This window comes from Microcaecilia unicolor, chromosome 4 (assembly GCF_901765095.1).
Source record: "Microcaecilia unicolor chromosome 4, aMicUni1.1, whole genome shotgun sequence".
Lineage (NCBI taxonomy): Eukaryota > Metazoa > Chordata > Amphibia > Gymnophiona > Siphonopidae > Microcaecilia > Microcaecilia unicolor.
Window position 1 is genome coordinate 262,021,034 of NC_044034.1, and position 25,171 is coordinate 262,046,204.

Below are 25,171 nucleotides of genomic sequence, written 5' to 3' on the forward strand. Positions count from 1 at the left end.
TAAACGCCCATCCCCCACTCCTCGCCTCCGCCATCTTGGCCGGCCACGCGGCTCGGACGGCTTCTTCGTGGGCCGCCCTTGAGGTTGGAGACATTAATGCCATGAACGCCCTTAATTTGAGCGACGGCACAAGCGGCTAAAGTTAAGCGCCGTTCTTCCCGCGCGGCTCCTTCGCGGAGCTTCGCGCCGGACGCCATTTTGGATGCGCAGCATGTCTCTCCCCCGCTATTGCGAGCGCCGGTTGAGAGTGCGTCTAGGGCTGTTGCCCAGGCTGCGGAAGTGCTCTGTCTGGGGGGTTTCTTCCCCGAGTTTGTTTTGCTGCTGCATCAGGCTTTCCTCATGCAAAACGCTGTCCCTGCTCCCTCTTCTGATAAAGAGGTTGAGGTTCCCAGAGGTAAACGCCCTCGGGTTGATTTCCAGGCCTTGGAGGACTTTGTCTCCTCCGATGTAGATGAGGGCAGCGTGTCTGAGGTCTCCCAACGGTCCTTTGCGGATTCCTTGGAGGAGATAGATCCCCGCTCGGATGGAGCGGATGACCCCTCTGCAGCGCGGCTTTTTAGCCCAGAGGATTTGCCCAACCTGTTTTTACAGGCCATGGACACTTTGAAGATTTCCTCTCCGGAGGACGTCTCTCCCTCAGCCCCTGTTGGCTCTGCCATTATGCTGGGGACGAAGCGCCCGCCTAGATCCTTCCACGTGCATGATGCCATGCACACCTTAATTGCGGCTCAATGGGATGTCCCGGAAACGAGCCTTAAAGTGGCTAGGGCTATGTCCCGCCGCTATCCTTTGGCTGTGAGTGAACGTGAGGCCTATCTGTGGCCTACCGTGGATTCTTTAATCACTGCGGTGACTAAGAAAACGGCGTTGCCGGTGGAAGGTGGCACGGCCCTAAAGGACGCCCAAGACAGAAGATTGGAGGCGGCCTTAAGGTCGTCCTTTGAGGCAGCTGCTTTAAGTTTGCAGGCCTCAGTTTGCAGCTCCTATGTGGCCAGGGCGTGCCTGACTATGGTGCAGCGGGCTTCCCCCTCGGATCTTTCCTTGTGGGCTGATTGGCCGGCCCCGGAATCGGGCTTAGCCTATTTGGCAGACTTGCTGTATGATGTCTTGAGAGCCTCAGCTAAAGGCATGGCTCAGACAGTCTCTGCGCGGCGGTGGCTTTGGCTGAAACATTGGTCTGCTGACCACGCCTCTAAATCCCGCCTGGCTTTTAAAGGCAAGCTGCTCTTTGGGGTCGAGCTGGACAAAATCGTGTCCGATCTCGGCACGTCTAAGGGCAAGAAATTACCAGAGGTCAGGGCTCGGGCTAGTACTCGTCCCGGTACCTCCAGAGGACGGTTGCTGGAAGCCCGTCGGTACCGCCCGGGCAAGTCGGGTTCCTCTGCCCCCTCTTCCTTCAAGAGGAATTTCTCCCCCAAGCAGCATTCCTTTCGCAGAGACCGCCGTCCCGGAGGTGCTCCCTCCGGTCCTCCCCCAGGGTCTCGTACCCAATGACGGGGCCTTGGTCCACGCCCCAGTGCAGATTGGAGGACGGCTGTCCTCGTTTCTGGGCGAGTGGACCACTATAACTTCAGATGCTTGGGTGCTGGAAGTCATCAGAGACGGCTACAAGCTAGAGTTCTGCCAACCCTTAAGAGACGGGTTTGTACTCTCTCCCTGCAAGTCTCCGGTCAAGCTGTGGCAGTGCAGCAGACCTTGGACAACCTGATCCGCCTGGGTGCGGTCGTTCCGGTGCCAAAAAATCAGATTGGCAAGGGACGTTACTCCATTTACTTTGTGGTTCCAAAGAAAGGAGGTTCTGTCCGGCCTATCCTCGACCTCAAAGGGGTCAATCGGGCCTGGAAAGTGAGGCACTTTCGCATGGAGACTCTCCGCTCTGTTATAGCGGCAGTGAAGGCAGGAGAGTTCTTGGCTTCCTTGGACATCAAGGAAGCGTACTTGCATATTCCCATCTGGCTTCCTCATCAACGCTTTCTGCGTTTTGCAGTCCTGGGCTGACACTTCCAGTTCAGAGCCCTCCCGTTCGGGTTGGCTACTGCTCCGCGGACCTTCTCCAAAGTGTAATGGTGGTCATCGCGGCCTTCCTGAGAAAGGAAGGAGTACAAGTCCATCCTTATCTGGACGACTGGTTGATCCGAGCCCCCTCTTATGCAGAGTGCGGCAAAGCTATGGTCCGGGTAGTTGCTCTTGTGAGCTCCCTGGGATGGATCATCAACTGGAAGAAGAGCCAGCTGCGCCCGACTCAGTCCCTGGAGTATCTGGGAGTTCGATTCGACACCCAAGTGGGCAGAGTGTTCCTGCCAGACAATCGGATTGTCAAGCTTCAGGCTCAGGTGGACTAGTTCCTAGTAGCCTCTCCTATTCGGGCTTGGGACTACGTGCAGCTGTTGGGCTCTATGACGGCCACGATGGAAGTAGTGCCCTGGGCCAGGGCTCATATGAGACCACTACAGCTATCTCTGCTGCTGCGCTGGACTCCGATGTCGGAGGATTATGCTGTGCGCCTTCCCGTGGACCCAGCAGTGCGCAAGGCGCTGAGCTGGTGGACGCAGACAGACAAGTTGTCTGCAGGATTGCCTCTGGTGACCCCGGAGTGGATTGTCGTCACGACAGACGCCTCTTTGATGGGCTGGGGAGCCCACTGCTTGGGAAGGACAGCGCAGGGGCTCTAGTCTCCTGCAGAGGCAAGTGGTCTATCAACCTCCTGGAACTCAGAGCCATTCGGTTGGTGTTATTGGAGTTCATCCCGGTACTGGTGTTGTAGCCTGTACGGGTCCTGTCGGACAATGCCACGGCTGTGGCCTATATCAACCGCCAGGGAGGTACCAAGAGCGCCCCTCTAGCCAAGGAGGCTATGAGTCTTTGCCAGTGGGCGGAAGCGAACCTGGAGCAGCTTTCAGCGGCCCACATTGCCGGAGTCATGAATGTCAAGGCGGACTTTCTCAGTCGCCATACCTTGGAGCCCGGAGAGTGGCAACTATCTGCTCAGGCGGTCTTGGACATCACGAAGCGCTGGGGCCAGCCGAGCCTAGATCTGATGGCGTCATCGGCCAATTGCCAAGTGCCGCGCTTTTTCAGCAGAGGACGGGACCCTCGATCCCTGGGAGTAGATGCTCTTCTCCAACAGTGGCCGACACAAGAGCTCCTCTATGTGTTCCCGCCCTGGCCCATGTTGGGCAGGGTGCTAGACCGGGTGGCAAAGCATCCCGGCAGGGTAATCCTGGTGGGTCCGGATTGGCCCAGACGTCCCTGGTATGCGGACTTGATCAGGCTCTCAGTCGACGATCCTCTGCGGCTGTCAGTGGAGCAGGGCCGGTTACATCAGGGTCCCGTGGTGATGGAGGATCCCTCTCCCTTTGGTCTTACGGCCTGGCTATTGAGCGGCAGCGTCTGAGGAAGAAGGGCTTCTCAGACAAGGTCATCGCCACTATGCTGAGAGCGAGGAAACGCTCTACTTCTACTGCTTACGCCAGGGTTTGGCGTATCTTTGCAGCATGGTGTGAAGCAGGCTCACTTTCTCCCTTCACTGCTCCAATTTCTTCAGTGTTGGCGTTCCTGCAAGAAGGTCTGGAGAAAGGCCTGTCGCTCAGTTCCCTTAAAGTCCAGGTAGCGGCTCTGGCTTGCTTCAGGGGCCGCCTGAAGGGTGCTTCCCTGGCTTCGCAGCCAGATGTGGTGCGCTTTCTCAAGGGAGTTAATCACCTGCGCCCTCCTCTGCACTCAGTGGTGCCTGCGTGGAATCTCAACCTGGTGCTAAGAGCATTGCAGAAGCCGCCGTTTGAACCCTTGTCAAGGGCATCTCTGAAAGACCTGACGTTGAAAGCAGTCTTTTTGGTGGCTATCACTTCAGCCAGAAGAGTTTCCGAGCTCCAGGCGCTCTCATGTCGAGAGCCTTTTCTACAGTTCACTGAGGCAGGAGTGACTATTCGCACAGTGCCTTCCTTTCTGCCCAAGATTGTTTCTCGCTTCCATGTGAATCAGCAGCTCTGTCTCCCTTCCTTTCGTAGGGAGGACTACCCAGAGGAGTACTCTGCTCTTAAATATCTGGATGTGAGACGAGTCATCATCAGATACTTGGAAGTGACCAATGATTTCCGGAAATCGGATCATCTGTTTGTCCTGTATGCAGGTCCTCGTAGGGGTCTGCAGGCTGCTAAGCCTACAGTGGCAAGATGGGTCAAGGAAGCCATTGCAGCGGCTTATGTGGCCGCGGGGAAGGTGCCGCCTATCCAGCTGAAGGCTCACTCCACAAGAGCTCAGGCGGCCTCGATGGCAGAGGCCGGTTCCGTCTCCTTGGAAGAGATATGCAAGGCGGCAACTTGGGCTTCGGCCCATACATTCTCCAAGCATTACCGCTTGACTGTGGCTGCTCGGGCGGAGGCCCGGTTTGGAGCTTCAGTGTTGCGGTCAGGGATTTCTATGTCCCGCCCTGGGTGAGTACTGCTTCGGTACATCCCACCAGTCTATGGATTGATCAGCTTGATGATATGGAAGGTAAAATTATGTATAATCATACCTGATAATTTTCTTTCCATTAATCATAGCTGATCAATCCATAGCCCCTCCCAGATATCTGTACTGTTTTTATTCTGGTTGCATTTCAGGTTCAAGTTCAGTCTTCAGTTACTTCAGAAAGACTTCGTGTTCAAGTTTTTTCACTTGGATTCTTCAAGAGTTAAGACGAGTTTGTGTTACAGTGAGCTGCTGCATTCCTCTCCCCTCCGTTTTACGGGGCTGGATTGAGACTTAAAATTCTGCCGGCACTCCCTCCCGCTTCGTGCGGCTTTGTACCCCTCCCGCTTCGGCGGTGTTAGGGTCAGTCAGCTCCTCCCGCGGTTGCGGTTGCAGGATAAGCCAGATCCCCCCGCATCGGCGGGTGTGGTGTCCCTCCCCCGCTCCGCGGGGATGAGCTGGACGGATTCCCCTCCCCCACTTGTGTGGGGATGAGCTGGGTTAATTCCCCTCCCCCGTTTCGGCGGTGGTGAGCTGGGCAGAGTGTCCCTTCGTGGGTGTAATTCTCTAAGTGCTGAGTCCTGCGGATGGAGCTTTGATATCGACATACTGAGGAGTTTCCGGCAGCACATGACCACATATAGGGAGGCAAAAGTTTGCTCTCTATCTCCACCTGCTGGTAGATGGACACAACCCACCAGTCTATGGATTGATCAGCTATGATTAATGGAAAGAAAATTATCAGGTATGATTATACATAATTTTACCTTCATATCCTTTCTCGCCTCTTAAGAATGCAATTAGTTGTTTAGGATCAAAAAAAAAAAAAAAAAAAAAGATTACCTTGAAAAATAACCAAAGGAAAAAAAACCCAGAAATTTCAACACAGAATTTGCCCCAAGAGCCTGAACTCTAGGGCAGAGCACCAAAAAAGCTTGGTGCCACTTTTGTTAAAATCTACAAAGATCAGCAAATATATGAACTTTTGATCTTAAAAACAACTTGTTAATATGTCAAATAAAGCCACATTACATTGTTGTGGTCCATCTCTAACGCAAAAGTTACAGTGAGGGTGGTTCCTTGTGTGACTTCTTGGGAGGATTCCAGAAAGTCGATTAAATCAAAACTTGGCTTTTCTACTCCCTGCTGGACAGCAACGGACCCAGGTCTTCCCAAGGTTAGATAAAGTACTCGTGTGATCAGTGGTAGAAACTCTGATGGAATCTTGCAATATTTCTTGACCATGTCCATAGGTATCACCTAAAGGAGACCCGGGGAAGTTCAAAAAGCATAAGTTATTACATCGCAGATTATTCTGACCATACTTAATTTTTCTATGAAGAAAAGAACTATCTCTGATCGAAGTTTGGGTATTCAGTTGTAGGTCTCCAACCTTCTCGATCATAGCCATTTTGGTATAACATTGAGTAAACTCCTGCACCTGTTCCACAACAGTTTGAGAAAGTGTTTCAATAGCCTTTTGAAATTTAAACACTTACCAGCTGATATTCAAAAGTATTTAACCAGCCAGGAATGGCACCTGGCCAGTTAAATACCCTCTAGCCGGCTATCCGCCAATAATCAGTGGGAGATAACCAGCTATCTCCCGCTGAATATCCCGGTCAGTGACTAGCCTGGTCAGCGGCTATGTTGCATGACGTAGCCGGTCAAGTTTAGCGACCAGATAGACCCGCGTAAATAGCAGGTCTGTCTTCAGCCACTATAACTTAGCCGGTCAGCCGATGAATATCAGCTTAACCGGCTGTGTTTGTGGTGCTCCCCCCCCCAAAATGCCGTAAATTCAATGCTGGTGGCCAGATATGGCCCCCAGATTGAATTTCCAGGTTCGACTGCGGGAGTTAGCCGGTCTTATCTTCCGTGGTCTCAATATCGGCCTCTAATATTTTAACAGAGGCGTTTTAGCTCATGAAGGTACCTCCCAAAGTATATCTGTTATGACCCCTGGTTTTTCCAAATCCTTCAGCTCACCAGATGGTTCCTTCACTCCCACTTGACTCAGTTCCCCCACTGAGGCTGGAATCTGCAGGAGTGACTTCTCTGTTCTTAGGTATCACCCCTTCCCTACTTCTTAATATATGCATTCTGCAGTGCATTTGTGTAGATGTGTATACATTTTGGATAGCTACAAAAGGGTAGAAGTGCAGGTAAGCATGTGTAAACTTTTTCTTAACAGATGAAAATTTCAAATGGGCAAATACAGGAGCAATTGTGTTTGGTTCACAAGTGACTAGTAAAAGGGATGAAGATGAAGATGCTGATGACGACACTGTGCATAATGATGACATACACTTTGAACCAATAGTGTCCTTGCCTGAGGTACTGAACAGTAATTGCATGCAAAATTGTTTTCACAACATTTTTGATTAAAGCACAAATTAAGTTGTCCAAGTAAAAGCTGTATTTAGAATGAATTTGAATGCTGTGACAGAAGGCAAGTGTTGGGGGAGGCCAGATCATTGGTCTAGCTACCACTGAATGAGCTCGGAAAAATGTCCAGGTCACCCTCTCTTCATCTGCTCCCCCCCCCCCCCCCAGTCCTCCAAACTGTAGTAGGTAATCAGCAAATGCAAACAAGCTGCCTCCAGCTGACCCTCTGTAGTGTCCCACCTATCTGATGCAGCTTCTGGTGGTGGGACCTGGCAGGGCCAGCCAGAGAAAGCTTGTTTTCATCACTACCTCTGCCAGCAACCCACCAATCATATGGACAGCAGCAGTGGGGGATGGGGGAGGACTAGTTAAATGCAGGACCTCTGGTGGGGGGGAGGGGGATGCTGGACTCTGTGGCTGCAGAAGGGGGAGAGAGGAGAGGCTCAGAGCAAAATAGAGGGGAGAGATGCCAGACGTGGGTTAGGGGAGCTGAGAGAAACTCTGAAGAAAGGGGAAAGTAGGGGGGAGAGACAACCAGTGGAGGGAAAGAGACCACAGGGTGGGGGCTCAGGAGGAAGAGATGGGGGGAGAAGCTGGACATGGTGAGGGACTGGCACAGAAGAGATGCTGGGCATAGAAGGAGCATAGGTCCAGGAACTCAGAGGAGTGATGCTGGACACAGAGGAGAGGGATGAGAACTGCTCTATATACACTGAAAAAAAAATGGCATCTACAATTAAATTTCAAAATCCAAGACAAACTTTCAGCACAACAAATCCAATCAGATATTGTCATGTAAACTGAAAAGCTGTCAATTCAAAGTGAATCATTCCACTGATTCATTCAGGCCTCTTGGACTGTGTTGCCTATGATAGAATGTTCCTAAAAGAAAAAAACAAAACACACACATTTTTAAAAAAATTGTCTGGAGGTACTTTTTATTTGTGTACTTGCTATGTGCCTCTGATTGGACTGTTAAAGTAGCTTGTTATTTTTTTTTTAAGCCAACATATGCACTTGTATGCATTTTATGAAATAACCCACCAGAAAGTTCCTGTACGAAGTTGCAGCTGCTTTGAAGCAGAGGTAACTGTGTGTGTATGCCAATAGGAAATGGTGCAAGCATAGGAGTGTGTCTTATAAAGTGCTGCTGTTCCCATTCTCTGCCTGTAAGCATGCCTACACTTCCTTTTTATCCGTACTAAATCAGTCCAGACGAATGAGGTTATATCTATCTATCAGCAGATGTAGACAGAGAAAAGAAATAGTTCCAAGTGATCTTGCACATTAAGGGTATCGTGCAGCCTGGAATGTTCAGTATTTTCTCTGTCTACAAGCGGATGGTAGTTGAACCATGCAGCTCCTCTGTGGTTCTTGTTTGTGAGTTCCTTGCCTGGTTTATTTCGGGTGTCAGTTGAGCAGGGGGTTATTGCTGGCTGAATTAGCTTCTTTCTTGGCTGCAGTTTATGGCTGAGCTCGGATGACACCCAGTGGTGCCGGGTCCCTCCTCTGCCAGCTTGGGTGACACTCTGTGGTGCCGGGTCCCTCCTCTCCCAGCTTGAGTGACACCCAGTGATGCCGGAACGAAGTTAAATGAAGTGAGGCCAGAATTCGTCATCATCTTGCCTTCTGTGTATGGCAGCCATTAGGGCTAGCAAGTATGCAGTTTTATTTTGTCTAGGACTAGGGGGCATTCAATGAAGCTACAAAGTAGTAAATTTAAAACAAATCGGAGAAAATATTTCTTCACTTAATGTGTAATTAAACTCTGAAATTTGTTGCCAGAGAATGTGGTAAAGGCGGTTAGCTTAGCAGGATTTTAAAAAGGTTTGGACAGCTTCCTAAAGGAAAAGTCCATAGACCATTATTAAAATGGACGGGGAAAATCCACTGCTTATTTCTGGGATAAGCAGCATAAATTGTTTTGTACTCTTGCCAGGTATTTGTGACCTGGATTGGCCACTGTTGGAAACAGGATACTGGGCTTGATGGACCTTTGGTCTGTCCCAGTATGGCAATACTTATATACTTATGTACACTTCAGAAACTGTGTTTTTCTGTCACTGTTTTGTTTTTTCAGCATCTTGCTTGAAATAAAAAGCTTCCATGGTTTTATGGGGAAAGGTGGGAAACCTCTGCTTGTTGAGTCCTTCTTAGCTGGCGGTACTGTTTTTCTTCTCTTCTTGCCGTTGTGTGGAGAGTTTCTTACATGGTGATTGCCAAACAGCCTTTGCGATTTCTAGCAGGCTTTGTTCTCCAATTAAAAAAAAAAAAAAAAAAGGTTAGAGAGATCCTTTATTTCTCGTTTCCTTGGTTCACGGGGCTTCTTCCACTCTTGGTGATTGGGGAGTGGAGGAGTAGCCTAATGGTTAGTACAGTGAGCTGCAATCATGGGGAACTGGGTTCAAGTCCCTTTGCAGCTCCATGTGACCCTAGGCAAGTCACTTAACCCTCCATTGCCACAGGTGCAAAGAACAACCCACCTTAGATTGTGAGCCCATTAGGGACAGAGAAAGTACCTGCATATACTGAGTACAGTTCTGTATACATTTAATAATGCTTTAGAAATGATTAGTTTAGTAGTAGTTACTTTTCCTGCACGTTAGGTAACTGCAGGCACTGTCCTCTTTTTGGTACTTGAACCATGCCTTGTTCATGCTGACAGCTGTCTTAGGGCTGACTCTGGGTCAGCCTCAGGTGCTCTGCCATAGTGGCTTCCATAGTGGTTGAACAGGGACACAGGTTATGTTTTTACAGGCAGTACCTTTGGGTGTCACGCAGTGCTGGCTGCCACTGGTGATGTGCTGTGACAGGGTCTACATGATCAGCATTGGACCAACCATTATGTGCAGGATAGTTTCTGGTAATCATGACCCATGCAGTGGGCAGTATCCGCTTCTGCTGCACAGTGGACAGCTCTGTAAACAACAGCCATTGTGCTATCTAGGAGCTTCACTGCACTGTGCTAATTGCCACAGCTGCTCCACTGTGGCTGCGACCTCACGTTTTGTGCGTGTGTACCGTTCACTTGCTTGACACATGGGTGTCAGCTGAGGCTTTCCATTCAGTGGTAAGCATAGCACCATAACTTCAGCCATGTGCTTTGCTAAATTGCAAAACCTGCAGGCTTTGCTCTATGGAGTTAGCCTCAGCCTTGCAGTCTCTGACTTTGCAGGTGGACTACAGTCTCAATCCCGCACAGCCGTGAATTGGTTCAGTTACCCATCTTTTGACAATTCTTTTGCAGCGCAGTTCAGATTTGGAGGTATGCCATGGATCCAGCAGCCTTCTTGGTGATAGAGGCATCCTACTGAGCTGAGACTTAGGTTCCATCAAGACATTTTGATTCTGCACGAGGGGAGCGCCTTCAGTGCAGCACAGAGTCAGTGTCTTTGATGCTGTGAAAGAGGCACAAATCCACTGGACAACGATAACCTCAGTTGCTGTGTGAGGACAGCGACCTCTGTGCTCCCTGAGGGCATCAACCCTGGGGGTAGCAACCTTAGTGCCATGAAAAAACAACCTTAATTCTGTGGAACATTGGCAGCCTAGCTTCGTACTCTGTAAGGGCGGCAGGCTTGGTTCTGCGCAAGGACACCAGCCTTGGTGCCGTGCAAGATTTACCATTTTAGTACTGGACACGACCAGCAGCCTTTGAGCTGGGCAAGGGCAATAGCCTTTGGCAGCTCAAGGGAAAAGCATCCTACTGTATTCTTCAACCGTAGTTCCTCCTGGCCTGAGTAGAGTTAGTGGCCTCTTGCTTGAGATTGTGGCATCTTCTGTCTGTTATAGTGGGGCCTCATATTTCTCAGGATCCTGTGTCAGCAGTCTGCTGTTATAGTGGGGCCTCATATTTCTCAGGATCCTGTGTCAGCAGTCTGCTGTTATAGGGCTGTGTTCTGGCACAGTGCTCTCACAAGCTCAGTTCTTCTGCCTTCTTTCTCCTGGTCTGTTGCAACTTGCTGGATGGTTTCCCGTTGCTGCTGCCTATGTCTCTAAGTGCATCATTTTCTGTTGTTGCTCCTTGGGTGGCCTAGCTAAACTTCACTTCCTTCGAGGACGTCTTGCTCCAGGGTAAATCCGATACCTGACTTCAGTGAGTGCTGTCACCCTACTTTTTTTTTGCCTGCATGTCATACCTGCGCCAGATGCCTGGATGTCTTTTTGCAGGCCATTCATTTTTAGCACAGTTGGGTTTTATGGCGGGGATACAACTTCACTTGGGGCAAACTTTAGGTTCCCCTTCTTATTTACAATGGGTACATGCGCTGTACCTTCTGTGTGGGGAGTCCTTCTTGGTTCATGAATCCCATTTCCATATATAGCGTCCAGTGGCTCCTTCCTGAAGTACTGATGTGGTTCAACAATCTCTTGACTGTTCCATCCCCATTTGTGGCTTCAGAGGCAATAGCCCATCCTTGCCTTGGATGGCAATGTTGGCAGCGACTTCAGGAGCGGTGTCAGGTGCAGTAGTCTCAAGTGAGATCTCTGTCAGAAGCCTCAGAAGGAATCGTAGTAGTGCCTGAAAGTGGGTGGTGGGTGTGAGGTTTGCAGCTGTGGCTTCCATTGCATCCTCCATATTGCTGCATCGCCTCCTGTACACCACCAATTTACAGTCACGGCATTTGCCTTCAACAGTAGCTGCCTATAGGTTCCTATAACGGCATATCATCTTTGTGCTGCGGCCTGAAAAGTCTTCTGTCATGGCATCTGCTGACCCTCTCTGGTACGGTCCTCTGTACCTTACTAAAGAACACCAACACCTGCACTAGCCTCTTTGGCGTTGGCAGGAACTATCTTTCATGCCTGCTGCTCATGGTCTGTGGTTTGGTTCCTACCACAGCTGTTCTTTTTACAGAGCTGACTGCAGTACCACCTGACTAGCTCTGGTTTCAGCAGTGGCTTATATAGCTTTAGTTTCTGTGTCCATTCTTTCAAGATGTTTGTCTCCAGTTCATTGTTATGGGATCTGCTTGCTTCACTTGCCTGGTTTCCTCTGGTCTCTTGGTGAGCATGTTACCGGAACTTATATATCTCAATCACCTCATTTCTAAGTCTGCGATTCCATGGCTTTAGCTTTTGTGGGGCAGGGGCTATGGCCTTTGAGATTCATGTCTTCAGAGACTATGAGGTTGCAGCATGCCTCTGCAGTCTGAGCCTTTTGGGCTTTCATCCTTGCTTAATGTGTTAGTGTGTTTCCTAATTCTAGGATCATGTTTTTGCATGGTCTCATTTCCTCTTGGTGGTATGGAGCTTTTGTAAGGGACTCCTTGCTCTTTGCTTGGTTCCTTGGGGTCCCACATGTTCAATTCAATCCTTCCTTGCTCTACTCCTGTTTTCTGTACTCTTTATATGTTCTTATTCTGAGAGGAATTGGGTCGCCATTTATTTACAAAATCTTCCTTTGGGTTCTCACCCTAATGGAGATAACTGCTTTGCTACATCCCATTTGTCTGGACTGGTCTGGTGTAGACAAAAAGGAAGGAAAAATTGTGTCTTAAATGATTGTCTTTCTTTTAGTCCTACTAGCCATACTCTCTCCACAGATCTCATTTCTTCTAATTTCCATGTCCTAACCTTGGAAAACAAATATTTCCTGTACGTCAGTTGAGCACCAGCCTCATTACGTCTTGGCCTAGGTTGGAGGGCTGCATTGGCTGTCGAGTGTTCACTGCTGTTTGCTATGGAGGTCATATGCACTATCGCTTGGCTATTCAAAATACTGAACATTCCAGGCTGCACGATACCCTTAAGAGGTTGATCACTTGGAACTATTTCAGCAGTTAGCTATCTGGGTTTAAGAAAGGTTTGGACAAATTCCTGGAGGAAAAGTCCATAGTCTGCTATTGAGACAGACATGGGAAGCAACTGCTTGCCCTGGGATTTGTATTTGCCACGATTTGGGTTTCTGCCAGGTACTTGTGACCTGGCTTTGGCCACTGTTTGGAAAACAGGATTCTGAGCTAGATGGACCACTGGTCTGACCCAGTATGGCTACTCTTATGTTCTTTTGTTCCCTGTATATATCCTCTGGTAGATGGACATAACCCATTCGTCTGGACTAGTGTAGTAAGACTAAAGGAAATAAAATTATCAAGTAAGATGACGTTTTTCCTTATATGACACAACCAGGTGTTTTGTTTTCCAAGTGTCTACTTTTATGTATGTACAGTGGGGGAAATAAGTATTTGATCCCTTGCTGATTTTGTAAGTTTGCCCACTGACAAAGACATGAGCAGCCCATAATTGAAGGGTAGGTTATTGGTAACAGTGAGAGATAGCACATCACAAATTAAATCCGGAAAATCACATTGTGGAAAGTATATGAATTTATTTGCATTCTGCAGAGGGAAATAAGTATTTGATCCCCCACCAACCAGTAAGAGATCTGGCCCCTACAGACCAGGTAGATGCTCCAAATCAACTCGTTACCTGCATGACAGACAGCTGTCGGCAATGGTCACCTGTATGAAAGACACCTGTCCACAGACTCAGTGAATCAGTCAGACTCTAACCTCTACAAAATGGCCAAGAGCAAGGAGCTGTCTAAGGATGTCAGGGACAAGATCATACACCTGCACAAGGCTGGAATGGGCTACAAAACCATCAGTAAGACGCTGGGCGAGAAGGAGACAACTGTTGGTGCCATAGTAAGAAAATGGAAGAAGTACAAAATGACTGTCAATCGACAAAGATCTGGGGCTCCACGCAAAATCTCACCTCGTGGGGTATCCTTGATCATGAGGAAGGTTAGAAATCAGCCTACAACTACAAGGGGGGAACTTGTCAATGATCTCAAGGCAGCTGGGACCACTGTCACCACGAAAACCATTGGTAACACATTACGACATAACGGATTGCAATCCTGCAGTGCCCGCAAGGTCCCCCTGCTCCGGAAGGCACATGTGACGGCCCGTCTGAAGTTTGCCAGTGAACACCTGGATGATGCCGAGAGTGATTGGGAGAAGGTGCTGTGGTCAGATGAGACAAAAATTGAGCTCTTTGGCATGAACTCAACTCGCCGTGTTTGGAGGAAGAGAAATGCTGCCTATGACCCAAAGAACACCGTCCCCACTGTCAAGCATGGAGGTGGAAATGTTATGTTTTGGGGGTGTTTCTCTGCTAAGGGCACAGGACTACTTCACCGCATCAATGGGAGAATGGATGGGGCCATGTACCGTACAATTCTGAGTGACAACCTCCTTCCCTCCGCCAGGGCCTTAAAAATGGGTCGTGGCTGGGTCTTCCAGCACGACAATGACCCAAAACATACAGCCAAGGCAACAAAGGAGTGGCTCAGGAAGAAGCACATTAGGGTCATGGAGTGGCCTAGCCAGTCACCAGACCTTAATCCCATTGAAAACTTATGGAGGGAGCTGAAGCTGCGAGTTGCCAAGCGACAGCCCAGAACTCTTAATGATTTAGAGATGATCTGCAAAGAGGAGTGGACCAAAATTCCTCCTGACATGTGTGCAAACCTCATCATCAACTACAGAAGACGTCTGACCGCTGTGCTTGCCAACAAGGGTTTTGCCACCAAGTATTAGGTCTTGTTTGCCAGAGGGATCAAATACTTATTTCCCTCTGCAGAATGCAAATAAATTCATATACTTTCCACAATGTGATTTTCCGGATTTAATTTGTGATGTGCTATCTCTCACTGTTACCAATAACCTACCCTTCAATTATGGGCTGCTCATGTCTTTGTCAGTGGGCAAACTTACAAAATCAGCAAGGGATCAAATACTTATTTCCCCCACTGTATATGCTGGAGCACAAGTGCCTACTGAACATATAAAGGGGCTCATTTTCAAAGCACTTAGACTTGCAAAGATCCATAGGTTACTATGACCCATATTTTCAAAGCAGACTTGCAAAGTTCCATAGGTTACTTTGAAACTTTGTAAGTCTATGGGCCCTGCTTAAGCTGTGCTGTAGGCATGCAAACTTTTTAGTGCGCGCTAATGCTAGAGACACCCATACGAATATAATAGGTGTCTCTATTGTTAGCGTGCACTAATAAGTTTGTACACCTACAGCGCAGCTTAGTAAACAGGGCCCTAAGTGCTTTGAAAATATGCTTCTACATGTTCTTTATGCTTAAATTGCTTATAGTATCTCCTAATGACATTTTTAGATTCTATGAATGCCACAGGTAATTGTATCAGATTATGAAGTAGTTGGTATTTTTTTGTGTGTGTGTGGTGGGTTTTTTTTTTTTTTTTTTTAATTCTTAGCATTTACTTTGTGTAATATATTAATGTTTTGTTCTTTAAGGTGGAGGTGCAATCAGGAGAAGAAGATGAAGAGATTCTGTTTAAAGAGAGAGCAAAGTTGTACAGATGGGACAGAGAGGTCAATCAGTGGAAGGAACGCGGAGTAGGAGAGATAAAAATCCTTTTCCATTCAGAGAGGCAATATTATAGAATTCTAATGAGACGAGACCAAGTTCTTAAAGTGTGTGCTAATCATCTTATCTCCACTACAATGGAAATCAAGCCCTTGAATACATCTAACAATGCTCTAACTTGGATCGCTACAGATTATGCTGGTGAGTTAAGCCTGGGTATGGTATCTGAGGTGTCTCATGTGGAGATATTTTGTTTGAAAGTTTCCAATATTGATGGTTTATTTGAAATGCAGTTTCAAAATAGACTCATCAAAATCTGCCTTTTGTAAAACAAGGTGGCCAGAGCCGTTCCCGCCACTCTGTGCGGGGCCCCAGCCACTCATGCTTAAACAGTATTGCTTACAGGTGCAGAATATTGCAGCCATGATCATGCTTTTCAACAAATAATTTAACATAGAAGATGAAGGCATGTAATCTTAAATTCCTTCTAGTTTGCCCAGCCTCATTTCTGGCATAGTGCCATAGACCCCAGATGATTTTAGGCTTTCTTTTCACTTCTTCACAACCAGGAATCCTATGTGTCTATCCCATGCTGTCAAGTTTCTCCATGTCATGTATCTGCTGCCAAATTATGTTTTTATTCTGAGTCTACCTCATGAAGCCTCTACCATGATCTTTTGTACTAGACAGTATTTTTCCTATAAAAAAGGATACTGATGGGATACTGGACTGTCCGTCAGTCAGTCAGTGTCCCCTTTCCTTCAAGGTATAAATGTTTGGATTTTTAATTCTTATTTCATGACTCACTATAGACCCTGCACCATTTCAACAGTGCTTCTGTGAACCACCTTCATCTTCCGTGTCGTGTATCTGCCGCCTTTTATGTGAAAAATTGTTTTTATTCTGAGTCTTCATGTTCAAGTGTACAGCGCTGCATACGTCTAGTAGCGCTTTAGAAATGATAAGTAGTAGTAGCAGTCTACCTCATGAAGCCTCTACCATGATCTTTTGTACTAGACAGTATTTTTTTCTATAAAAAAAGGATACTTATGGGATACTGGACTATCCGTCAGTATCCCCTTTCCTTCAAGGTATAAATGTTTGGATTTTTAATTCTTATTTCATGACTCACTATAGACCCTGCATCATTTCAGCAGTGCTTCTTTGAACCACCTTCATCCTTTCTATATCTGGTCTCAAAATTGGAGACCCTATTCTAGGTTAGCTTTGACAGAGGCAACACTTACCTTTATTTCTACTAGCTATGCCTATCCCTATCCTTATCCTTGTCTCTGTTTACCAGAGCATTCTTCTGGCTCTGGTCTGTGTTGTATCACACTGTTTTGCTACCTTGAAATACCCAGATGAGATCATGCTGAGTTCACATCATAATCTTGCATCTAAAGTGCATGTCTCTGCACTTTTTTAGTAAGTGCTCCCCACCTCTTAAGCTTTCTTGGATTGCAGTTCATTAGTTTTTGTCCACCACTTTGAAGCCCACCCCTAGGCTGCTCAGGTTATTTATGAGCCTCCTATATAGGACAAGATCCAAAGCTTTGCTGAAATTCAAGTACTTCACATCCAGCACATATCCCTGATCTGATTCTCCTGTCCCTAAATAAAAGAAATCGGTCAGTTTTTAAAACCTTGTTGCTTCAGATCCTGCTGATTCAAGATACTTTTCTAGGGTTTCATTTAGTAGTCTGTGTACTCACCACTGAAGGAAGCTTAACGGGCTTATAATTTCCTGCATGATTCATATTACCACTTTTGTGAAGAGGGACATTTGTTCTTTGCCAGTTCTGCAAAATCACTCTGATCTCCAAGGATCAATTGAACAGATCCGTCAGCAAACAAGATAGAAATTCCCTTAATATCCTAAGATGTAGCTCATCTGGCCCTATACTTTTATGTTTTTAGGTTTTAGTTCATTCATGCCCACATGCAGTTTACAGTTTATTAAAATTTGATATACCGCTCAGCCTTTGTGGATTAAAGTGGTTTACAATCTAATACAAAAACATTAAGAAAGGAATTCCATAAAATAGAAGAGGATAGATCTATCTTATTCATTCCAGTTCTGTAAATGACATCTTGTTTATTTTCTCCGAATCTGCCTTTGCTAATCCAGCAGCTGTGAAACAGAAAATAGTTAATTTGTAGGCAGACGGATCTGTGCTTGCGAACAGAAAGACAGTTCATAAATCTTTACACACACAGTGACGTCGGAGAGAAAATGGAAGGGAAAGAATTTCCTTTAAAGTTCTCCGGTAGCAGAAAATACAAATATAAATCAAAAGAGAGTTGAACAGAAAGCAGTAAACGGTGGGAATTTATTAAAAATCAAAAGTGAGAAATAGAGTTTTATCTTGCCAGCGGCATTGCTTATCTTTAAAAGTTTAAAGAAAACTGTTCAGTGCTACAGACAAGTATTATAGACAAGTAGCAAAAGAAAATACAGCTGTTAATCAAAAGAAAGTTAGTCAGAAGACAGTGAACAGTGAGACTTCATTATTCAGATGTGTGAAATAAAGGAAAAAATAAACAGAGGATCACATTTTTTCTTTTTTTGTTTCCAGTCTGTGAATAACAAAGTAAGGAAAAAACTCTACCTGTAAACTAGTTTGCGGGAGTTCATAGTGAATGTTTAAAGAAGCAGGCTAGGGGCTTCCGGTGGCTTCAGGGGGAAGCGCCGTAGAATTCTGTCTTAATCAGGTAATAAGGTTTTGGAAGTAGCGGCACTTCTGCTAGGGGAGGGGGAGGGGGAAGAGTACTCAGCATGACCTTGAAGTACAGAAAAATGAAACTGTCAGGCTTTCCCAGTGTGAGCGTTTACACACAGAAAAGCAGAGATGCAGCTTTAAGCATGAAGCACAGAAGAATGCATTTGTAGGTCTGAGTAACTCGGGATCAAACCAGATGGACACAAGACCATTCTGTTGTATTTTTTCTCTAAGAATGAGTTGCACAATATATTTAAAAAGTTAGCCAAAAACAAATCTATTACAGGGGATTCTGGAGTTAAAAAGCCTGATGAACTGGGACCATTTCATTTCTAAGTAAATATCAGATAAAGTAATGGCATTAAACCATGGCATGTTAGCACAAGGTATGGTAAAAAAAAACATATATGGATAATACAGTAATTCAAGACAGTGTAGGAAGTAACCACTATTTAGAATTAAGTCAGAAGAGACAGTAGGACTACTAAAACTAGAATATTACCAAACACACTCAGGATAACTTCTAATCTTTAATCTAATAGTTTAAGCATTGTTCTTCACAATAGTACAGTTGAGCAAAGTGATTATAGGGTCCAAATAATGTGCTCAGGTACGGTCCACGCCTAGTTATTGAGAATGGCTTTGGTCCGGGTTCCACAAAGGGAATGATTGCTGGACAGGGGGATTATTACGCCGGGCATGCTTATGAAAAGACTGTCGACATATGGCAGAAAAATGGCCCAACCTATGACAGCGCCCACACCTAATATGCTCGCCACAATCTAGACTGACAACTCCTGGTTGTCGCAAGACATTGGGAGCTTTGTCTATTTTGTCAAGGGTAGACACAGAGTTAATTTGTAACTGACCTAGATTAGCATTGCCCAAAGTGATAGGGAGTGACAAGGGGTTCACTGGTTTAGATGGTTGTTTAAATTTTACTGTTTTAGAGGGTTGTTTAAAGGTTACAGATCTTGGGACTGAAGGGCGGGTCTGGAGCCGGGATTCTGGTCCAGTGCTAGAAGGGATTGCAGTAGTAGGGACACTTGGCAGGGGTACAGGTTGAGGAAGAACGGGAGGAGGAACAGGTATAACAGCACCTGGGATGACAGGTTGAAGGATAATAGGGATAGCAGCACCTGCAACTGTGGTGGCGGCACCTGGAACAATGGTTGGAGGAATGGCAGGGATGGCAGCACCTGGATCAGTGGGCTGGGGGATGGCAGGGGCAACAGCACCTGGAATCATGGGTCCTGGACCGGAAGGAACAGGGACAGGTGACAGATCTACCGTACCGGAGATCTGTACAGATGTGGGCTTGTTCAGAGTGATGGGATGGGTGGGGGGAAGTGGAGGTGTGGGATTCAGAAGGTGGGGTGGTATGGGCGTATATCCAATGGCAATGCCACAATTTAAAAGTTTGTTGGAAAGACCTGGCTCATATGGAGGCGGAGTCCCCTCATATGAAGGTACAGCCATGGATGCAGTGTCATCCAAAGGTGGATGTGCTGGGCTTTGGGTGTTGAGCAGAGGATTAGAATTACCGTCTTGCTCCCCAATAAGAATAAATTTGTCTATGGCATTGAGATCTTTATCTCTGGACTTCACTTTTTTATGGGAGTTGTTGTAAGTAATTAAACCACGTAATTTGGCAGGTTCAAAAAAGCTGGACACGGGCCAATCAAGGGTGTTATCCTTGGCATTCCAAACTTTGAACCATTTCTTACAGATACGGGTGAGAGCCTTTGTTTCATTCTGGAAGAACTTTAGAATTGTGTCTAAGGGCTTGGGCTTGGTCATAGTCAGAAAAGTATATGGCACAAAGGGTGGTACAACTGGTGTTGTGTAATTATGTGCTTAACTTTATTACAGTGTGAAAGGGGTTTAATAGACTGACTAAATCTTCATTAGAAATTGATTCTAACAAAAATGAAGTGAATTTTATACTTACCTGTCTTCAGAACTTTCAAGTGTGCAGGGATACTTCACAAAAGGGAAGGAAACCTGTGAATAAGTCTAAGTAAAAAGAAAAGGTTGCCTAGGGCAATTTCATAAAGGTACAATTATAGCTGAACCGGTCAAAAACAAAACAAAACAAAAAAATTACAATGTGCACGCAAACAAAAAATCCTCAATATGTGTTTGTAATAGTCAAGGTACTTAGCAAAACCCCGCGGTCTAATCCTGGCCCATCAATTAGTGCGTCCACTTATTGAGAGTACACTCAGGATCCATTACAAGACACTTAAGACAGGGTGGCTAAAGGTTACCTGTATTACAAAAAAAACCGCGGTTCACCAGGAACCGGAAGGAAAAAAAACTCCTCAACCTCTGTCAGGAGATCGGACAAAAAAACAAACAAACCCTCAGTTACTCTGAACTGGACAAACTCTCGGTCACGCTAGACCGGGGAAAAGAAGCCAACCCTCAGTTACTCTGAACTGGACAAACTCTCGGTCACGCTAGACCGGGGAAAAGAAGCCAACCCTCAGTTACTCTGAACTGGACCCTCAGTGTCACTGGACTTGACCCTCAGTTTCACTGGACTGGACCCTCAGCCTCTCTGGACTGGACAAACTCTCGGTCACGGTAGACCGGGGAAAAGAAGAACCCTCAGTTCCACACCTAGAACTGGAATAACCCTCAGTCAATTTAGACTGGAATACAAAAATATCCCTCAGTATTAAACTGGAACTCTTGGTCACCTTGACCAATATAAAACCTCTCGGCCAACTGTAGACCGGTGAACAAAAAAAAAAAAAAACCTATTTAAAAAAAACGTAATGGTCAGCTAAAATTATAGTACCTGAATGAGGGCAACCCCAAAAAACCACTTGTTGGTATTCACAATAAAAAATTAATGTGGGAGACAATTTGGAAAGTACCCCATATAGAGGCACCTAGACAATCAATTCTATATATTCACAACGGGCTGGGACAGTAAGGATAAAACTACTTTTAAAATCAGCGTGGCTATGCTGCTTCAGCAGGACTGAATTGGTAAGCAAGCTAGGATTGGCAGCCTTCCCAGAAACAAGAAACCCTGAACATAAAGTAAGTGTTCCGTTCGATGCCCAATTTTAAAGATGCCCAGATTTAAAGGTGGCAGATTTAAAGAGGGACCCTAAGAGAAACCCACAGCTGTGCACAAGGACAGTAAAAAGTGTGTTTGAAATCAGCTTGTCTATCCTGCTTCAGTGAGTGTCTTTAGACAGCACAGGCAGGGCTGAATCGGTAAACAATGTATGGTTGGCCACTTGCCCAGAAACAAGACAAAGAAAATGTACTGTGCAATGGCCAGTCTCAAAAAATTGTCCTGCACAAAGCCCAAAACCTTCAAAAGTACCTTGGTAGAGGTTAGAAGGTGCTTCTTACTCCCTTTATTAGTACTGGGGAAAGCGCAGCAACCCACAGACTGTAAGAAGTCCAGAACCTACACAAAGGGTGGGATCAGTCTCCAGTAATTGGAAACTGGCTAACTAAAAAAAAATAACCCAGCTAAAGGTGGTAATTTGGGACCGCAGCCAGGGGAAGGCTGTTTATGTATCAGAAAGTGCTGCCGAAGGAGGCAGACTGAAAATCTAGAGATAGGGAATCATAAATCTCATCGGCGTTAAGGGAAGGACCCTTGCATAAGTCCACCGTCGAGAATATGTTGAAAAAAAAAAGTTGTACCAGTTTCGAGGGGAAACCGGAGTTGAAAGATATGAAAAAGATAAGAGAGGGAGTTAGTTAGATGGATTTAGGAGCAATACAGTTGACAGAGGATAGACAGCGAGAGGTTAAAAAGAATACCTGTGTAAATGACTGTTTAACTTGTACCACTTCAGCATAGAACAGGGACAAAAAAACGAACGGAAAAGGGGGGAAAAAAAAATCACTTTCTGAGCTTTTAAAAGTGAACTGTAGAGCCTCCTCTGCCGAAGCAGTGCTGGACTGATAAGGCAGCTAAAGTGGGCAAGCTTCCCAGATTCTCATGTCCTTGAGATAGTGAACTACAGCACTTGATAGGGAAAACTTTTAAAAGCTACAGAAAGAAATGGCAGTTTTGGGACCCTGGATAAGGATATTTAAAAAATGTGAGAAAAAGGGTTTAGAACTTATAGCTCTTTGGGCAATTTTAAATAAATTTACAAAGGCAGATTCGAAGCCCAAGAGGGAGTAACCATCCTCTGGCTACCAATATGTTTATTTTCTCCGAATCTGCCTTTGCTAATCCAGCAGCGGAAGCAGTGGCCCGTCTCATCTCTCTGGGCAAAGTTACATATGCCCTCCAAATATCTAGCTTTCCCAACCTTGAATCTGCCCATGACAGGCTTACACCATCAGGCAGTATGGACTCTTGTAATTAGGAAGGAACCCAGTATGTAGTAGATATAATAAGATAGTTTATTACAATCTTACCAATGGTAATACAGGTAGGTTAAGCATTCACATAATGGAACCGCATATCATGGCACGTCCTCTCTCTAGCCTTCTGGAGTCTCCCTTCTTCTTCTCATCTCGTCTCGTCTCGACTCGACTGAACTAATACTCCTCAAACTGCTGCTTATATACAATTTTGGCCCTATTCATTTCAATGGACCCCAGCTGTCTCAACTGGGCTCCTAGTCCTTATCAGTTGATCAGAATGACTTCACATATTCCCAAACCTTCCTGTAGCCCCCCCTTTGGATGGTCCCATCTGGGGTGCAGCTGACCCAGCACTATCTCTACGTAACCATAGCAACTCTTGCTTATGACGTCTTGCAGGTGCCAATCTCAGGATTGTTTATAGAGTAGATCGCCCCCACCCTTGCCAGTTCAGCACTTGCCACAGTGAAATGTAACTGTGTCAAAGGTGATCTCTGATTTTTACAAGCTAGCTCTCTTTTGTATCAGAGATGATTCTGATTTTAAGAAGCCTAGCTCTTATTATGAGCCATTGGCCTGTATTTTACTGAGAGCAAGGGCTAGCATAACTCTTCATTCCCCTCTTGCCAGGCCCCTCAGCTGCTGAATTACAGGACAGAGGAATATTTAAAATGCACTGCACTTTTTCATGCCCAAATTCTAGACTCCTTTATGCTTGATCTATATTATACAGATCACTCGTCCAATCCCCTAATAACAGCAATTTAGCTGATGACCTGGCACGCCAGGTAACAGCAGGTCAGGTGTCCTTTGGTCCTGATCTTACCCTGCCACTGCGCACCCCAGATGCATTAACCCCACCCCATACTCCACCTCTACCCCCTCCTTCCTATCCCCCATCAGCCCCCCCTTCCCCCTCAGCCCTCCCTTTCTCTTCCCCCTCAGCCCTCCCTTTCTCTCCCTCCACAGCCCCCCTCTTCCCCCTCAGCCCTCCCTTCCTCTCCCTCCATAGCCCCCCCTCTTCTCCCTCAGCCCTCCCTTTCTCTCCCTCCATAGCCCCCCTCTTCTCCCTCAGCCCTCCCTTTCTCTTCCCCTCAGCCCTCCCTTTCTCTCCCTCCACAGCCCCCTTCTTCTCCCTCAGCCCTCCATTTCTCTCCCTCCATAGCCCCCCCTCTTCCCTCCCTTTCTCTACCCCTCAGCCCTCCCTTCTCTCCCTCCATAGCCCCCCTCTTCCCTCTCGGCCCTCCCTTCCTCTCCCTCCATAGCCCCTCCTCTTCCCCCTCAGCCCTCCCTTCCTCTCCCCGCACGGCCCCTCCTTCCTCTATGCCTCCTACCCACCTCCCCCTGACGTCCCCTCCACCCCCCTTCACAAGGTTTTTTTATTTTTTTTTTCTCTATTTTGCAGTCTTCAGTTACACAAGCAAAACTTATGCAATGGAAATGAACAGGCTGCTTTCTCGATCCTGATCATTTACTTAGTCCATACTCTCTTTTCTACTGCACTCATTCCTTATGACCAAGTTGATGGGTTCAAAGCCTGCCATTCAACTTTATTTAGTTTTAAATTATTTTTATTTTTCTGACTTTGCAAATTGTTTTTTTTCCTTCTTTTTAGCCACCATGGGGCTACCATGATACACATTTCCAGTATAGTTTTGATTAAGTTGCGGAGGAAGGTAATTGGATGTGAGAATCCCATTCATTTTGGGGAGAATTATAAAGGTTATAAGGAAATGATATTTTCAAATATGATAGGTTTCAGAAATGTTTGCAATGTAAAATGGTTTAGCTGTTCATGTATCATTGGATGTGCTTTCTATAAGTGCATATAAGTAGACATTCACATGACAGACCCTTAAGAAAGATTTTCGCAAGTCGCGATGGTGAAGAGAAGGTCCAGAGGAATTTTGAAACGTTTGAATGTGGTAATGTATCTGCTATCCTCTGTGCTCTATTTATATGAGGCCTTCTATTCTACCTAAAGCTTTTTGAGTTATAATGCTTTTTGTCTGTCTACACAATAACAACAAACAGTGTTATGCCCATATAATATCTATATTTTGTTTCTATATTTGTATATGCTCTCAAACAGATCACATTTATTTACACACAACAATAGTTGAAGTCTCTACACTAACTGCTTATTTCTTTTTCATAATAATAAGTACCCTTTCCTGGATTAGGTATTTCACAAGAATGGGTATCCCTTAGAATTTACCCAATACTGAATTTCTCTAATTCTCTAAATTTTTCTGTTCATAATGCTTTTCTGTTTCTCAAGCAATGTATAAGAATTACTGGCAACAAATTTGAATACCACATGAGCAAGCTTCTGTATCTAATGTCATTCCAGATCAGTGTATCATCTGCTGTATACCTACTGGTCACTTGTGCAAGGGCCAGGCCTATGCTGATTTTACAGATATGCAGATACCTGTCAAAGTTAAAATGTACCTGCTTGTCTGCGTGGATGCTTTCTAATCAAATTTAAAACAAAATAATAATAATAAATAGAAGCTTATCCTTGCATCAAAGAGATTATTCCCATATTTGGCAATCCCTGCAAAATTACTACAGACAATGGTTTTCATTTTTGATGAGTTCCTAAAGTCTTTTTATTCCTGTACTAAGTATTTCACATCATACTATTTGTATTTACAAACCTACTAGCAATGGCCTAGTTGAGCACTACAATGCCGCTTGCCTTGTTAGCTCTTCAAGCCACCCCATCTGCCTTTTTAAAGTCAATCCTGATAACAACTTGCCTGCCAATATTCAAGTGCTGAACTGGCAAGGGTGGGGGCGATCTACTCTATAAACAATCCTGAGATTGGCACCTGCAAGACGTCATAAGCAAGAGTTGCTATGGTTACGTAGAGATAGTGCTGGGTCAGCTGCACCCCAGATG

General features: G+C 45.9%; 1 protein-coding gene across 2 annotated transcripts in view; it reads left to right on the plus strand.

Annotated features, from left to right (window-relative positions):
• The window catches only part of RGPD4 (RANBP2 like and GRIP domain containing 4), a 294,599-nt gene that overhangs the window by 260,711 nt on the left and 8,717 nt on the right, over nucleotides 1-25,171 (plus strand). For both annotated transcript variants that reach the window (XM_030201471.1, XM_030201472.1), the window contains exons 26-27: nucleotides 6,644-6,786; nucleotides 15,115-15,388. In XM_030201471.1, coding sequence (XP_030057331.1) covers nucleotides 6,644-6,786; nucleotides 15,115-15,388 — 417 coding nt within the window. The remainder of the gene's footprint in view (nucleotides 1-6,643; nucleotides 6,787-15,114; nucleotides 15,389-25,171) is intronic.